This window comes from Mustela erminea, chromosome 3 (genome assembly GCF_009829155.1).
Source record: "Mustela erminea isolate mMusErm1 chromosome 3, mMusErm1.Pri, whole genome shotgun sequence".
In the NCBI taxonomy this organism is placed as follows: Eukaryota; Metazoa; Chordata; class Mammalia; order Carnivora; family Mustelidae; genus Mustela; species Mustela erminea.
The window spans coordinates 58,276,675-58,295,791 of record NC_045616.1 but is presented as its reverse complement, the minus strand read 5'-3'; the positions used below and the strand labels follow the sequence as shown (position 1 = coordinate 58,295,791).

Below are 19,117 nucleotides of genomic sequence, written 5' to 3'. Positions count from 1 at the left end.
TTGTGAAAGAAGTTTAAAAGTAATGCGTTTGTTTTTTTCCATTTGTATTTTCAACAGTATTATGTCTTGTGTTCATCAGAGCAGCTCAAAATACCTCCCATATATCATCTTTTTCATCCTTATAATAGTCTTTACTACATAACATTCACATTTCTCACTTTAAATTCCAAGTAAGTGGCAGACATAGCTAAAATTTTGGCCCATCATATTGAAAGTAACACAAAAGCCATCCTTTTATAGTTATTGAATAAACAACAATTAATGCTTTAGGTTATTCCTGAGAAGAAATGGCTATATGTAAGAATATGTTTCCATAGTGATTGGGTTTTTGTTTTTGTTTTTGGCCTCCAAACTAATTACTATTTTAGGTATTATTTGTTTATAGGAAGCATGAGATGATGCTAAGAAAAACAGAACCAGGTTTCTGTAGAACCCTGATCTATAGAAAACTAAGGCATACTCATTGCCACATTGTTAGAAACAATGAAAATTAGAAACAACCTGAAAGCATTCACCAACTGTGAATGTAAAATAAAATTTTATACTTACATACTATAGAAGAATGGCAATCATTAAGAAGAATATGACATATCTACATGGAAAGAGAGCCATGTTATATTGGTTTTTCAAGTTTGAGATTTGGAAGATTATGAACAATATGTATAGTGTATAACTTTTTTTTTTTAGTGACTTTTTTACTGGAGGAAGGGGTGGGAGGGGAAAGAATGAATCTTAAGCAGGCTCGACACCCAGTACACTGTGTGACATGGGGCTTAATCTCACAATCCTCAGATCAGGACCTGAGCTGAAATCACTTAACCGAGTGAGCCAGGTACCCCTAAACCTTCTCTATTTAAAATAAATTGTGCATATATGTATGTGTGCATTGGGGTGCATACATATTAAAGAAAGCATATCAAACTTAAGGCTATTAATCTCTGGAAAAGGGTAAAGGAAGACTTTCATTTTAAAATCATATTCATCTATATAGTTTAATTTTTTTTTTCTTACTAAACATGTATTAATGACGGACATGGTTGAGGAATGGCCTGAAAATACCTCTAAATGTCAACGGCCATTTTAGAAACAATTCTGCTATTTATGAAAGGCATTTTCTGTTGTACTGACTTTCATGGCCTTCAGCCTTTTTAGGGTATTTGAATGACCTGTATGGAAACTGTTTCTCTCTCTTTATTCTATTTTTCCTTCTTTCATTACCCCAGCTCCGATACACATTTTTCATCCTAAGCCTTTTTAAAGCTGTTGGGGCAGCCACCTCCCTTCCTTCCGTCATTTGCCCAGCTCAAAGCTGTATTCTCCTATAACTTACAGATAAATCTCAATACCCATTCCCACTGCCATATTCTACATTAGAGGGCCTTGTCTGTGATTATGCTGTGTCTCTACTGTATGACCTGGCATTTTCAGCATTTCTGTACAAGTGGAGAGCCAAACAATGAATGAACAGAAAGTCTACTGGCAGGGGTAAGACATGCCATATGGGTTATAAGTGATAATTATAATTATAAATGCTCATACTGTCTGATATAGCAATTCTTCTAGGAATTTATCCTATAAATATGCTCATGTGTGCAAAATTATATATATATATATAACAATTTTCAATAAAGCATTATTTTTAATTGACCAAAGACTAGTCTTCGCAAAAGACTAGAAACAACCCAAATGGTCATATGTCTATTAGTAGGGGACTGGTGAAATACATTATGGCACATTCAAATGGTCATATGTCTATTAGTAGGGGACTGGTGAAATACATTATGGCACATTTCATAGAATGAAATACCCTACCACCATAAAAAGAATTATGAAGTTTCATGAACAACCACTATAAAACAATTTAAGTCAAACACATGAAACAAAAATTAAAGCACGTAACAGTGTGTATAGTAAATTAGTATTTATATAAACAAGGAAAAGAATGATACACACACATAGATATACAGATACACACTTGCTTAGCTTTTCATCATTACTTGCATCCGGCAATACTGGAATATTACCTATATCGCTCAACCCCACACTCACTCTTCTTTGTCCATTCTACACTAAGTGCTGGGATTGTGAAAATTACGTTTCCTAGTTTCCTGTTCAGCTCTGCCATTAGAAGAATGCTAGCTGGAGATCCAATGGCAGGAGGAAGAGGAGAGGCTTCCTGCCCGTGACTCCAAAAGTGAACTAGTTGCTGGTTACAACAGCAGTAGCTACAGCAGCTACAGCATGGGACAATTCTGGATGTCCACAGCTCCTTTTCAGAGGCTCTAGCCTTGTCAATGTGGGACCTCTTTGAATGGTCCAGACCCACTTCGACAGCACCTGCAATAGCACAGCAGTAGTACACATATATGTGTACATATATATGCAAATATATTTATTTGTTCCTAGACAAAATTCGAGTCTTTTAATTTAGATATAACCTACCATTCCCACTAATTTTCTAAAATTTTCCATGTATAGGTGCATCTATATACTAACCTAAATGTAAAAAAAAAAAAGAATAACTTCATTTTAATTTAAAAAACTAACCAAATAGACATATAACGGGAAGAAAAATCTAATCCAACTTTAAAGCAGATAATCCAAAACTGTGCTATTCAACATGGTATCCCCAAGCCATATGTGGTTCTCTAAATTCAGATGAATGTTCTTCATTCAGTCTAGTCACTTTTCAAGTGCTCAATAGTCACATTAAACCAGTGGAGAATTTACTAGAAGCACAGATTAGAAATCATCTCCTAATCACAGGAAGTTTTATGGAATAGCAGTGTTCCATTCTAGAAGGTAGAAATCCTCTTAAAGGCTACACCCAGGTGAGAGACTGAGCTGCTGAGATATACAAGCTACTTGTGCAGATGATGTCTTTTATTGGGAAAACTCCCTGATGGATCCCTTCTATTTTTGTTTTTATTTTTTGGGCTAGAAAAGTAGAGGCTCCTAGGAATGGTTGGAAAGTAGAGAATGAATACTTAATATGCCACATAATAAAATAACAATAATTCAGGAGGCTGCTGATAATCTCCCAGGAAGAAGATGTCTGAGATGTCTAGGAGAATTCAGAAAAGACAACAATGGGAGAAGTTGTGAGGAGACAACAAGACAGAAGACAACTGGGAGCCTTCAGGTAAATAGCTAGTAAGAAATTCCCATGGCAAGGAGACCAAAAAAGTTAATGTTTAATATTCAAGTTCATGTTTCCTGTACTGTACAAGGCTGAATACCATTCAATTTTCCCCTAACCTTCAGTAACAATCTTTTATATACAAGAGCAACAACCCAGTGGAGCTGGGATGCTATAAGAGAAATATGAAACTCAGACAAAGAAAAGACAGCAAACATAAGGAGGAGGAGCAGTGGGGCTGTAATACTTGGTGGGAGCAAGAAATTACAGCAAGAGAACCTCCAGGCCCCTCTTCCCCTAGTAAGCCCGAGACATGTTAGAGAGAACTTGTGGGAACCTGTAATATTAGGGAGTAGAGCTGGAGCTGTTTTGATAGGAAAGGAGGAGGCAGGAGAATTTCAGGCCATCCAAGTGACAAATACTTGGAACATACATGTACACATAAGACATATATTTATATTTCTACTCCAGTACAGAAACTACACAAGGTATAAAGAATTAGTCAAGAAGTTTAAAAATAGCACTTTTGAGTATGTACTATATGCTCGGCCCTTCTAAGCACTTTTACAGGTTCTAACTCATTAAACCTCAGCCCAACTTTAAAGTATTATTACAATTATCTTCTTTTTATAATTAAGACTAAGTAGGCGAAATAATTCAAACCCAGTAGGCTGGCCCCAAAGCAATTACTCTTACCTAACATACTATGTTGACTCCAAACTAAAGTTCAAGAAATTGGTTAGGAAATTTTTATTTTTTTCTTTTCAGTGAAAGATAAGCAGAACAAAATTTTAGAGTCTGTAATGTTCAATAATTTAGCATTCGTTTGTTTTTTTTTTTTAAGATTTTATTTATTTATTTGACAAACAGAGATCACAAGCAGGCAGAGAGAGAGACAGAGAAGGAAGAGGCTCCTTGCAGAGCGGAGAGCCCGATGTGGGGCTCAATCCCAGGACCCTGGGATCATGACCCGAGCCGAAGGCAGAAGCCTTAACCCACTGAGCCACCCAGGCACCCCAATAATTTAGCATTCTTAATAAAATCTAAAGAAGCAACCTGCTACATGTTTTTAAGCTACTATTTCTGGGTAACTTACTGGCTAACTTATGGCAAATAAGGGCTATTATCATAAACAATGTAAAATTCTTAAGAAGGAAAAAATCCTTGGTATCTGCAACAATCTAGTTCTTAATTGTATTTGGTAAGGTCACGAAGCCTCATTCTGAGGCATGACAAATAACATGTAAAATTTAAGGAGTAAATTGGAATTACCTTTGCATAATAAAATGAGATAACCAGAAAAAGGATAGTTTCTAATGAATTCAAAGTAACAAAAATTGACATAGAATGTAAAGATTTCTTAGTATTCTACTTGTAATTATTAAATACTGTAAGATAATAACAGATAAATAAAAGATAATAAAAGATAAAGCTGAGGAAGAGTTCTACATAGAGACTATTTCTAAAGGATGTTCAATATGAGGAGATGGGGTAATTGGGTGAGGGACATTAAGGAGGGCATGTGAGGTAATGAACACTGGGTATTTAGACTGGTGAATCACTGAGCTCTATCTCTGAAATGAATAATACACTATATGGTACTTAACTGAATCAAAATTTAAAAAAAGAATGCTCAATTTCGTCTTAATGGAGGTAAGAAAACTTCGAACTGTAGAAACTCTATTTGGGATTCAGGTACTAGTTTAGAATCTATCATCATTCGGATATAACAATGAGCTAGTTAACATAACCTGGGTAGCAATGTGATTTCTATCATTAGTTCAATGCGATCTCTTTTAACTAAGGAAAAAAAAAAAAACTAGCTGGGCTAATTGTTCTAGGCTCTGTTCTGGCTGGTAACAAAAGTTATTAAGAGCAGTTTAGTTTCGGATAGCCCAGGCCAAGGGCTTTATCAGAAAGGCCAAACCCATGGGGGTACGTGGACAGTCAGATGGTTAGGGTCTGACTCTCGATCTCAGCTCTGGTTTTAATCTCAGGGTCCTAAAGTTAAGCCCCAAATGGGCTCCATGCTGACTGTAGAGCCTACTTTTAGAAAAAAAAAAAAAAAAGGCCAAACTTAGTGAGAGACTGGGCTCTCAGATACACATCTTACTTTTTCAGATGATGTCTAGAGTTCCAATGTGACCTTTTCATAACTTTACCTATAGAGGAAACCCTCACTAAAAAAAGGTGGCTCAACAAAGCAAATCCTGATTCAAAAGCTCATTAATGTCATAATCACCAATATCCTCATTCATCCTGACCGAGAATGACAAAATGGGAAGAAGTATTCTACTTCGCCCTAAACCAGGGTAAGAACATTGAATATCTGAGTGATTGCTGACACTTTAATCATTTCCTTTGTATCACAATACCCAACCCAAATAAACAGGTCTTCCTAGTTTTTCTTTAAGTTCCTTGTTAAACTGTCCTGAATTAGGTAAAAAATCTGGGGATAGACTCACAAGAACTTAGATAAGATTGTCCTTTACTTCTCAAACTATTTAAGAAGTCATTCTACAACAAGCAGCCTTTAATTTTCTATATGATCCAAGTGAAGTAAGAGAGAAAGCAATGCTAAACAGGGTACAAAGCCCTAAAAGATTACATTCTCCTTCCTTTATTAACCATAGTTGGGGAGCAGGGAAAGTGGTACTGCCGTTGACACAGACACCAGAGTACAAACCAAACAATGTTTCTCTTTAATTTAAAGAGCATCAAAAGCTTCCTTTTGCCAGAAGATAAAGTCCAAGCTTCCTGGCACAGTATGCAAAAGTCTTCAGCCCTGAGAAAACCTTCCTAAGGAGAAGAAAATTCTCCTTATTGGGAGGGATTTTAGGCAAAGTAAAGCCCAGGTGACAGAAGCCTATGGTATTTATAGGCAAATACAAGCAGCTGTCGAAACTTAGTGTGAGGAAGATTATAGAAAGGTACTGAAATTTAGCCAACCGAAATTATTCAGAACTCTAGGGTGTACTTAGCAATGACCTGTCACAAATCTACTTCTAGGTTCCATTTTGAAATTGAGATAATTTTGTATTTTCTCTTCTATTATTTTTATTTTTAAATAACTGTACAGGGATGCCTGGGTGGCTCAGTTGTTAGGCATCTGCCTTCAGCTCAGGTCATGATCCCAGGGTCCCAGGATCAAGCTCTGCATTAGGCTCCCTGCTGAGCAGGAAGGCTGCTTCTCCCTCTCCCACTCTCCCTGCTCTTATTCCCTCTCTCACTGCCATCTCTCTGTCAAATAAATAAATAAAATCTTAAATAAATAAATAAAAGTGCAAATAGGGTATACATATATATACACATATATATGTATGTGTGTATATATATATACATATGTTTATGTATATATATATATATAAAAGTAAGTATAAAAGTAAGGATAAAATTCCCCTTTAATTCCTTTAAAATCCCTACTCTCAGAAACTAGTCTGGCGTGTATATTCTTTCAAACTTTTTACTATATGTTACACTCATAAATATGTACTCACAAAAATATATAGTATTGCACCATGTTCCTTTATGTTCAATGGTTTCCATGTAAATGCCATACTTCATCTTGCTTCTTTTACTTGAAAATGTTTGGAAATTTACGCATGTTAAGTCCAAATAGACATAACTTGTTCTTTTACATTTTGGGAAACTCATACCTCAATTTACCTAGCTGTTCTCTATATGCGGAAACCGCTATATTGGTTATTTAGGTAATTAGAATGCATTTTCACAGTCTACTTGGAGTTTGGCAAGCTACAAAGTAAAGAATAGTTCTGGGAATGACATACACTAATCTTCAAAGTCCAGAAATACTGTATCTTCTTAGTAACAATAGTTTCTTTTCAGCTTAATTGATTCCTCTTGTGAAACTGAACCATACCAATAATTCAGAGAAATCCTCAGTTTTGTATTCCAAATGAAGCCAGAGAAAATAAAATCATGGTAAATACTTGTCAGGAAAGTGTGAATCTCTTCTGAAATTATAAGTTCATTTTTACCAAACAGACTTAGAAATTTTGTATATCCATATTCCGTTCAATTCAGGGTATACAGGTATAATATCTAGTTATTTCAATCTAGTTATGTTTGATCCACACAATCCATTTAAGTCAATGTTCTTAAATGTGTTAGTAACATTTTTCTTTTTCATGAAGTCTAAAAATCACGGCTCTGACATCTTACAATGTTGGTTAAAAAAAAAAAAAAAAAAAAAAATATATATATATATATATATATATATATATATAGTTATGGGAACCCCCAAGGATTCAGCAAGTTGACTAATGCAAAATGCTCCTTGATCTAAGTAAAGAGAACAGTAAATCCTTTCATCAAGTTTCATCAAGTTTTCAACTGCATTAAAATAAAAATTGTAAATCTCCATAGCTGGCTTGGGTTTCTTTTAAATATCTTCTAAGTTGGCAGTGATTAAGAATAAAAATATTAAGAGCATTACTTTTGCAATCTCTTCAATTCCTATAACAACAAACAGTGAGTGTGGGGTAGCAAGGTGAAATACAAAGTCTTCTAATTAATGATTTCATGAGATGAAATTTCTGTTTCAATTTGAACAAACCTTAAAATCCAATTTTTCTTACACTGTATATACTCATTCTATGGTAAAACAATCGATTTCTTCTATGTTCTAAGCATACCCCAAATTCCCTGTTTGCAAATAGGCCCTAACAGTTCACATATATTAATTAATTAGATAAAAGATTGGGTATCTATGTGTGTTTGTTTACTTCTGCATTTGTTTTTGGAGCAAGTGAATCTCAAGAAGGCTGCACCTCTGGCAGGGAGGGCAATTTGTTCAAGGGAGTGCCTGTCATGTTCCTGATGTGGTGGGGGTCAAACTAGTGAAATAACTAGAGACATTATTTCAAGCTGGACTTGTCTCATATACTATAAACACAGGTCACAAATGAGAGCTGCATATGTGACTTAAAATTTTCTAGTAACCACATTAGAAAAGAAAAAAATGGTAAAATTAATTTTAGTAATATATTTAATTTTACCCAATATACCCAAAATATTATTTCAATATGAGATCAAAATTTTAAAAGTATTGATACTTTATGTTCTTCTATTCACACTAAATCTTCAAAATCCAGTGTGTACTTCATACTTTTGGCACTTTTCAACTGGATTAGTCATATTTCAAGCATTGAAAAAGCCATATAAAGCTAGTGGTTACCATACTGTACAGCACAGATATGGGGGAAAACCAAAAGCTTTCAAATAAACATAGATCTAGGCTTAAATTCCAGTTCCATAACTCACTTAGCTATATCACCATGAGCCAGTTATATAAATTCTCTGAGCCCTATTGTTCTTATCAGTAAAACAGGAATAATACCATCTGCCTTACAAATTTCTTGTAAGAATTAGAGATAATATAAGTTACTTTGGCACATTATGTGCCTAGCATATGAAAGAACTCAATAAAATCCTCCTCATCCTCATCATTATATAAAATGAGGAAGAAAAGAGGAAAGTACCATTGTAAAAGGCTCAAATTCAAACTTTAAAAAATGTGGAGGAATTAGGAAAAGATATAAGAACTTGAAATAAGATCAAAATATTTTCTAACTGAAATTTAGTCATCAATCCACTATTATCCATACAAAATAAAAACAAACAACACCATATTTTACAAAATTATGAATAATGCCAAAATAAGATACAGCTAAAACTAGAGATATGGAGGCATTTATCTTTTTTTTTCTTAAGCAAATTTGCCTTCTTGATTATTACTGCCAAGGCTAATATTAGTTTCTATTTCTACGGGGGTAAAAAAATGACTAGAAAGTTGAGTGGACGGTTATTGGCATGAAAATGGGACACTAAAAATGATGACAAATAATCAAAGACTGTATTAGGGATACTGATAACCAAGCAGTTACTATATAATACACAATAGTAGTTTTTTAAAATAATTGTTACAGAATATTTTCATTCACTTATATAAGATATCAACGTAAAATATGGAAAATATATCAAACATACCTCTGATAAAAATGTTTGGGCCGATTTCTGAGCTCCTACATGGAGCAGATATTCATATACGTAGAGTGCTAACCTGGAAAATGAATAAAATATTTATTGAGAAGAGATGTATTTAACATTCCTTCTTTAAATAATGCACATATTGTTTCACTACAAAAATATCTTACACACCAACAGTAACAGAAAACCAACTCTTCCCATATCTTGTCATTGGAATTTCATACATGTCTGTTCAGAAAGAACTTAAACTAAACAGCACACAAAGAAAAAAGACAAATGTATCTTCTCTTGAAAAGATACATCTAAATAGGGATTTTTTCTTTTGAATCATGTCACTTATCATAACCTCATTTCCTTTGTTATACCTAACATAATAATTTGTAAACAAACATTAATAATCTCTATAACCTATTTTAAGGTATAGTTATTATCTTTCATTATTAAAATAAATGAATTAAGTAATTGGTCCTTTCTAACAACTTTATATCCTTTGATCTTTTTGGTGAACAGTAACATAAACTCCAGCTTTTTGTACATCCATATGCCAAAATGGGTGCTAAAAGCTCATTTTTAATATTTGTTCAAGCAACCTCTCCTTACTCTTTAGTTTTAATTGTTAAACCAATAAGATAATATGTTAGCTTATAAGGATTCAAATTTTTAGCAAACAACAGCATTAAGTAAAGTTTAAAAACATCAAATCATATTAAGCATTTGGGTACTTTAGAGTTTAAAGGTTAATGCAAAATTACATATAAATTTATCATTCAAATATAGAATATTAAGTATGCACTATACACTTATGCTACTCTCATTATCTTGTGGATTCAGAATTTTAAGCTACACCATGTGGCTCAATTTCAGTTGAGCTGTTAACAAAATATTATTCATAAACCCAAATTAGTCTGAGGCAGTATTTTTAATGATATCTTGGACTGATGCCCAGATAGCTCACAACAGTTCAGTTTCTGCTACGCTATATTTACCAATATTAAGCCAGGTTTACAGTAAACAAAACAATGTAATAATAACCACAATTCCATAGAGCTACACTATTTCTCTTGCCAAGTGAATTTTTGATTGTTAAAGATTGATAGCATTTGCAAAAATGAATATTTTCTTCATTTTCATGAAAAAAACATCATGCATGTAATGAAAAGAGAAAGCCTGTACAAATTCAACTGCTCTGTCCTTTTAGCTCTTTCCCCATTCCAAAACTGCCAAACACTTAAAATGAGAATTTCTCTGTGGTTATTAAGTACCACAGGAGTGGAGACAGACATCTGTTAAAATTAATCATAGATAAATAAGTATGTAGTTGGAAACATATCCTAACCTCTTCAAATTGAATGACACTTCTTAGATCATGCTTCTCAACACTTTTTCTGCCCTAACACACATGAGGGACATGACATGTGTCTTTCGATAGCAGTATCTCCTGTGGAAGTGTGGTTCACCCCCAAAGTCCATAACGGATACATGAATTGGAATACTCCTATAGTTTCCAACAAATAAGCCCTACTGGTGATTCTTATCACACATTCTTTTTTTTTTTTTTAAGATTTTATTTATTTATTTGACAGAGAGAGATCACAAGTAGGCAGAGTGGCAGGCAGAGAGAGAGAGGAAGAAGCAGGATCTCCGCTGAGCAGAGAGCCCGATGCGGGGCTCGATCGGGATCATGACCCAAGCGGAAGGCAGAGGCTTTAACCACTGAGCCACCCAGGTGCCCCTTATCACACATTCTTTGTATTCGACACAACCTATCCCTCCAACAATGATTCCCAATCCCATCACATGATTCAGTGACCATGTTGGCAAATCTCATCTGAAAAAAGAGATTTGTGAATTTTTCCGGGAGACACTATGAAGCCTCAAATTTGCCTGCCAAGGACTGTGTCCCCCCTACTGCCTGAGAGGAAATCTGGCCCCAAGTAATTCTTTGCAGTTTGTCAAATCTTAAGCTTCCCACCAGACCCATGTCACAGGCCAGACAAAAACCTAGCCTGAGTCAAAGGGTAAACAATAGCATGTTCCACCAAGCTTAGAAAAATAGGAAATGAGAGGCAGAATGTGAAGCAGGGACCCCATGGTGGTGGTAACAGAACAACCCCCAGAATAGTCCAGGCCAGAGCACACCTGTTGCTGTGTCCTTGCAATGAACACCATGCCTTAAAATTAAGCAAATCATTTCCTCGTAATCTCTTCTCCATAATATTAAAGAGGCTAATATATTTCTACTATGTTTTCTTTCAATTAATTAGGTAGCAAAAAGGGTATCTCTTTGTAAAGGGAATTAGAAGCAACAATCCCTTTTCTTTCTCTATGGGTCTAAGACAGTGACTATACAAAAAAAATGTATTGGAAAGGGCACAGAATCAATGGAGGAAAGGTGTTTCAAATGACATAACAAAAAATTCTAAAGCATCTTCCAAGTGGTGTGCCTGTCTTCCCACACTTAGAGTCTATGCTGTAGCAGCGTATCACCAACAGGGTGATACAGTGGGACAGGGCTGAAAAAACCTATCCATTAGTCCACCTCATATGTCCAAGTTCTGTGACCTCCCTTGAACAAAATTAACGCTTTCAAGCAGCCAAGATCTATGCTGTAGAAAGAGTGGCAGGGAGCACTGCATGGGTGAACAATTAATTAATTCTACTGCCATGACAACTCCATAATACATCACCAGCAAATCTCCAATATTTTAACTACCATCTCCATGCATAAGATTTTCCAAATCTATCTTTTTAGCCCTATTGTCTCAACCAAGCTCCAAATCTGCTTCTCTAAACTACTGTTAGAAGTTCCTAACAAGATCCTTCTGTTAAATTGATCATATCCAAAGTTAAACTCATCTCTCCATCTGTTTATTGTACCTGTGCTCCCCTTGAGTGAAATAGAATCTGAGATTTTTCCTCATTTGTAAAATAGAAAGAATATCTTCCTTGTAATATTGTCAGAAGAATTAGAGTACACAGTAAATAGTAACATGACTGTTAAAATTTCAGCTAATTTCCTCACATCCAAGAACATATTATCAATCATGTACTGGACTTTAATATTATAATCTCTCCCACATTTGCCAACTCTTTCTATCCTCTTCTTGCTCTTGATGGACCACTCAGAACCACAACAACAGCAGGAACAGTTCCTCTAGCTTCAGATACAGGTACTGTGTATTTCCCATCAGGTCCCCATAATAGAGGCATCAGGGCCACCAGAAGTAAGAATCTCCAGAAGGTTCTGGGGGAAAAGCCCTATAGTAAAAGATATCATTTGAACACAGAGGATTCCAGAGGAATGGGGAGTGACATTAACCCACCCATGTAGGTAATCATGGCAAAGTCCCATACCTGTGCCATGAGATCACCAAACATAAGACAACATTTTACTTGGGTTCAATTTCTACTGAACTGTAGAAATTTAAAAAGTAAATATTGAATATATAAACATTTAAATGTTTATACTCTCAAATTAATATTTTTTTCCTTTTCAGAATCTTTAAAAAATTTAACTACTTTTGATAAAGTAGAGTGGCATTTAACCTAATGAATTATAATGTGATCCAAATACATGAAAAAATTAAGAATCATGCAGTAAGAGTTTATACATATGTATATGTATATATACTGTCCATAAAACAGAGTAGAAGGAAACGTGAGTTATAGCTAATGGTAGAAACATTAATAATAGTAAGAAGTAACAGATGAAGACTAACTGGTAACAGACAGGAAAAGAAAACCTAAACAATGCTTTAAAACCTTATGGCTTACTTCAAGTGGGAGCAAACATCCCCATACAACATGCAGAAAACCTGAGGGCAACTTTCCTTAAAGCATTGCCCTCTAATTAACAATCATAATGGTAGCTTTGTGTCTCCAGCAAAAGTTTTAAACTTTGTGCCACTCATACCACACAATAATCTAAGATATTTGACTAGATAAAAATATGAAACCTCTGATAATATTTTCTGAAGCATTTTTTCCTAGTTTGTTGTTAGACTTAATTTTGGTCAGGGGTTCTTTTTGGGGGGGGAGCAGATTTAGATACTTTTAATTATCTTTTTTAAAGATTGTATATATTTATTTGACAGTGAGAGAGAAAGAGCACAGCAGGGGGTAAGGGCAGAGGGAGAAGCAGGCACCCGCCAGAGCAGGGAGCCAGACTCAGGGCTCAATCCCAGGACCCCAAGAGCATGACTGATCCAAAGGCAGATGCTCAATTGACTGAGTAACCCAGGCATCCCTAATCACAACTAATTTTAAATGAAGAGAATGTTAAACATCACTGTGAATCAAGGAAATATACACTAAAGCAACAATGGGATTTAAATTCTTAAACACACAATATGTGAGGGAATGGACATGCATACTGCTGATGACAGCAAACTGGTATTAGTGTTTCAGAGCCAATCTGGCATTAAGTATACATCAAGAATTTGGGGGAAAAAAGTTTATACCTTTAACCCAATAATTCCATTACTAGGAATCTAGCAAAAGAAATCATCCTAAATCTAGAAAAGCTTAATGCACAAAAATTTTTAACCAAAAATTATACAGAACAATCAAAGAATAAATAAATAAATAAACTGGCTGGAGTTACAGTGAAATATTTTTGTGTTAGTTAATTTCATGCTTGAAAATATAACTTGGAATTTATTTATAAATCTATTCAATAAGCACTTAAGTGACTCCTCTCTGCCTAACTATTGAACTTTAAAATCTGTGAAAATGTCATTACGACACGACCAAATAAAATTACTTCAAATTTAGCTTTTGACTATTACAAAATCTAACAAAGAAAGAAATTTTTACCATTCCCATGAACACACTCTGTTACATGCCTATCACTTAACAGTACTAGGACAACTAAGTATAAAACTAATAAGGCATATACAACAGGCACTGTCACTCAGTCTAATTCACAGCAAATTCTCAACCAGCCTTGCAAATGAAGGACTTTACAGTCTGGGAAAGGGGTAAAGACCTTACTTCACTCAATTCTTTCTATAATCTACCCATCTAATTTGAGATTAAATCTCTTCCTCCAAAGGAAATGGTAGGGAAAAAAAGGAACTATGGGCAAGATATTAAAAAGTTTTCTAGAACAGGGTTGTTCATTTGCAAACAAGATTGCCAAGCTACACATAAGTAAAAGGTGAATACATTCTACAGTTCAGAGCTAAATCCTGTCTTTCTACATACATGTATATGTACATATGTAAATTATCTATGTATGTATGTATACAATTATTTTTAAAAAATAATTATTTCACAAAAGTTGGCTAATAGAAAAGGCCTAATTTTTTAAAATGTGAATTTAGAGAACACTAAAGTGGATATGAAAATTATTATGACAGAAAGGATGTTTTTATCTTGTGAACAGGATTTATCAGGTTACCTTACATGTGTTCGTTATAATAACATAAATTAATATTTATCAAACTTTTCAGGAACATATACTATAATGTGTGCCATTTTTTAATAATGTGTGGATAACATTTTATTATGGCTCACAATATCCCTATGAGGGACACAGTTATGAACTATGTGGAAATATTATTAGGTAAGTGTCTGTGCAATGTAAAAATCCAACTACCTATATAAAATGACCATGTCTGTCAGCCTGACCATAATGTCCTATATGTACTTTTCAAACTTAAGTCTGTCTGTTACCTATTAAAGAACCTATCTTTTACACACTATCCTTTTAACAGTTCAAGATGTAGTGTTGAAAATGAAAAGCAAGAGAAAGCTGTCATTTAATATGAAGAAATATTCATCCATTCCAAACTTCGGTGATTCAAACTAATTATTAGCATTTTGCCATCTTCTTACATTTAGCAAGGAAAAAAGATTCAAATAAACATAAAGCTTTCAAGTTAACAGATCCCCATTTGTAATTTCAAAATTCATTCGGTTAGGCCCTGAAAAAAAAGAAAAAAAAATTCTTTTGGTTAATTCACTATATGTACAAAGGCAGATGGATGACAAGGTTGGATACTAACTTAAAAAAAATACTATTCTTAACTTGTTTTGAAATTATATTACTATAATGTACTTTATCTATCTCATCTCTATCTCCAGCGTCTGAAATGGTAAGTATCCAATACATTTTTTTTTTTTTTTTAGATTTTATGTTTAAGTACTTTCCACACCCAGAGGCTTGAACTTACAACCCCCAAGATCTAGAGTCACGTGCTCCACCAACTGAGCCAGCCAGGCACCCATCCAATACATATTTTTTAATGAATGACTCTCTACCCCATGTATAAGCCTCTTATAGAATCCTTTAGTTTCTTCCATTCAAGACATTCAAATGAGAAGTGTCAGATATCCCCTTGGATACCTATTTTAGCATTAACGTCTCCTTAAGATTCACCCTCTCAATAAAATACTATAGTTTGACAACATGAACGCTGGCAAAACCATTCTGGCACACTGATTCAATCCCTACATACAAAAAAAAAAAAAAAAAAAAAAAAAAGGATCTTTTTTAAAGAAATAAGTTAATCTATTTAATCATGGGTAATTGATGTATTATTTGCCATTTTAATAAAATTAATCCTTAAAAGGCAATAACTTCCTTCTCTCCTCTTTACTTCCTTTAAAAACATAAGGTTAGGAAATAAACAAAAAGATGGTAGAGGACTACAAGAGGGATATTTGTAAAGAATGGTCTAGCTCTTGCCATTTAGCACTATTTCACACTATTTAGCTGTATGTATCTGAAATGCTACATCCAAAATTTAGTCCCCATCTCTTGTGCTTAAATCCCAATGTCAGTAACCAGAGAAGACTTAGATACAGGAAACTTAAAGCAAATTAATTTCTATTGGATCTAGAAAAGAGATCTCTCTTATTCCTGAGCCACTGTATTATTCCAGTGTTGACCAACGATACGCATCAATGTCCAAATGTGATTCCTAGGTGATAAAATGCCAGTAGTTAGCTGGATCACAGCTAGCTAACAAGTAGCAAAGAGCATTTGACAGCTACTGAGAGGCTACTCATGAGAGTGTAAGTAGTTTAGCAGTGACACTAGATCAGCCCGATCAAATTTTCAACAGAGCTTATACCCTGGTGCTAAGGAGGTATAAAAAATTAGAAATCTGTTTCTAACATCCTCTTTTTAAAGTTCTTCATCATTAACAGTGAAGCTAAAAAAAACTGATTTAAAGTGTCAAAAACTGTCTATGCAACCACATAATAATATTAAAACCCAGCCTTTGGTTTTTAAGATTTTATTTATTTATTTGACAGACAGAGAGATCACAAGTAGGCAGAGAGGCAGGCGTGGGGGGGGGAAGCAGGCTCCCCATTGAGCGAACAGCCTGATGCGGGGCTTGATCCCAGGACCCTGGGATCATGACCTGAGCCAAAGGCAGAGGCTCTAACCCACTGAGCCACCCAGGCACCCCCAGCCTTTGTTTTAAACACACTAAAATGTCTATTTTTTTTATATACTTGGTATCAGTTTTAAAGAAATAGATACCTGATAGATAAACAGATACTAAAGATACTAAATGTTCTATGGCAGGGACAACTGCATCGGTTGAGGGAGGGACAAGAACGAAAGATTTAACGATTACATGGATATCTGAGCATACGAAATATGTAACTCTGCTAATGTCTCACTGATGTCATTTATGATAGATAAGTAATGTTTGGGAATATGATTTGAAATTAAATGATTTGGTGTACCTAAAAACAGAAACACTTGCCTTACATAGACAGGTACATTCAGGATTAAAATGACTACTATCAATGTGGGAGAACTAAAAAAAGCTAAGACATAAAAACGAGAATTCATAAAAAATTAATCGACAGTTTGTAGAAACAATTACTTGTAGAAAATTCATAGAAAATTTTCCATCCAATCTTCTGTCTAAGCTAAATACATTAGAAATAACGTGATGACTATACTTGATAATTGTACTTACTTCATTTCAATTCAGCTGGAAAATTTTATACTTAATACCCAGGCTCCCACTTGCCTATGGAATCTTGATATATATAGTTAAAGTCTTTACTTTCTGTGTTATCCTTATGGAGGGTAGATCTTCCTTACATTTACCTAGAACACTAATCCTTCTTAATCCTTTCTAACCTTGAAAGTCTTCCCATACACTATTTCAACGTTTTAATATCAAAATTAACGTCAGACACCAGACTACTACTTATGCCATGGTGGAGTAAGCCATGGAGTAAGACTTCTACTAATGCCATGGGACTGAAGTTGCCCTCTTTCTTTAGGCAACTATAAAACTGGATAAACTATATGATCAAATTTGAGAGGGATTAAGGCAGCTGGAATCTGTGGGCAGAATATCAGACAGGAGGGCGCTATGCAGGAAAAAATCTCTAACAATCTGCATAGGAGGCCTTTTGCATATAAAAATGAAATTCCATCAGGTTGACCAAAGAACATTTCACACAGGGCTGGGAAACCACTAACTACTCACAGTAAAAAGACCTCTATGAACACCAAGAGCATTCAGAAGAGAACCACAGGTAACACATCAGAAGTAGAACTAAGCTAGTTTTGGAGTAAAAGTAGACTTAACCCTCATTTTAACAACCCAAATAGAGCTTGTAACAGCATAAATGTGTAGCCAGATTGATTTGGCTAGAAAGTAGCTTTAAGCAAAGGTAAGTACCAAAAAAAAAAAAAAAAAGTGATATTGGGTATCAACTCAGAAATATTAAGATAATATTCAGGTTGGTAAATGACTTGGCCAGTGAGTACAAGGTGTATATGGAAAATCTATGTACCTTTACTCAATTTTGCTGCGAACCTAAAATTGGTCTTTTTTTTAAAAAGTATTTTTTAAAGGTGATCGCAATGGGTAATGGAGCATCTTACTTCCTTCTCTGTACTGTTCTATATTTTGCAAATTTCCTATAATTAAGAAAAAATTATTTTAAAACTTAGTCATGAGCTCATAGCTCCTTCCCCAAGCTTATTTTAAATTATTATCTATACGGAACATTTTCCTCAAATGCAGATGAACAGTAATAGTTTATTCTAAGAATGTTATTTCAATATACTATAACCAAGAAATTCTTCCTTCTAAATAATGTAAATTATATATCTCAAGAAGTTAAGATGAGTAGAAAATATTTAAAAGATCTCTAATGCTTTCCTGCTGGCTACTAAACACCAAAATAACTTACTCAGAATTTCCTCCGGACTTTATCACCCTTATATTTCTCAATTCTTCCTATTAATTCTCTTTTCTAAGCTTTGTACATGCCATTTTGGCATTTAGATCTATTGTGCTTTACATCTGGTTTTTTTCCCCCATTCACTTTACATTCCCTACTACTTTTTTTTTTTAAGATTTTATTTATTTACCTGAGAGAGAGAGAGCACAAGTGCAGTGTGGAGGGAGAAGCAAACTCCCTGCTAAGCAGAAGCCTGATGTGGGGCTTGATCCTGAGACTGTGGGATCATGACCCAAGGCCAAAATCAGACATTTAACTGACTGAGCCACCCAGGCACCTCTACATTCCCTACTACTTTTTGCACCTTCTTTTTTAATGTTTTCCTTTATTCCAACTTCCTTAACCTCAGCCAGATCCCTAAGATCATCTAGCTATAACAACATCTGGCATATAGTGATATCTTTAGTTGGACCTACCTCATTATTGTCATATTTAAAGCATCCACATTAACATGCACCATTAAGTGAGGCTAGTGCTTATGATCCATTTTCCATTTTCCCTAGAGTAATTTTGGAAGAGTTTTTCTCATAACAAATTCCAGCAATGTCTCTGATCTGTACTCCTTAAGGTATAGGAAGAACAAAAAAGAAATGCTTCAAAAGACTAGAGCTATAGACACAAGGATCCAGAACTCTTAATACTACAGAAGGAAGTAAGCAGGTGCTCAAAGGAGAACTGCAAGTCAAGAAAGACAAAGGATAATTCTTCCCCTCTAATTTTCAGCACATATAAATGTATGGT

General features: G+C 34.6%; 1 protein-coding gene across 4 annotated transcripts in view; it reads right to left on the bottom strand.

Moving 5' to 3' along the window:
• SSBP2 (single stranded DNA binding protein 2) overlaps positions 1-19,117 on the bottom strand; it is a 294,970-nt gene that overhangs the window by 207,913 nt on the left and 67,940 nt on the right. For all 4 annotated transcript variants that reach the window (XM_032334848.1, XM_032334849.1, XM_032334850.1 and 1 more), the window contains exon 2: positions 9,149-9,221. In XM_032334848.1, coding sequence (XP_032190739.1) covers positions 9,149-9,221 — 73 coding nt within the window. The remainder of the gene's footprint in view (positions 1-9,148; positions 9,222-19,117) is intronic.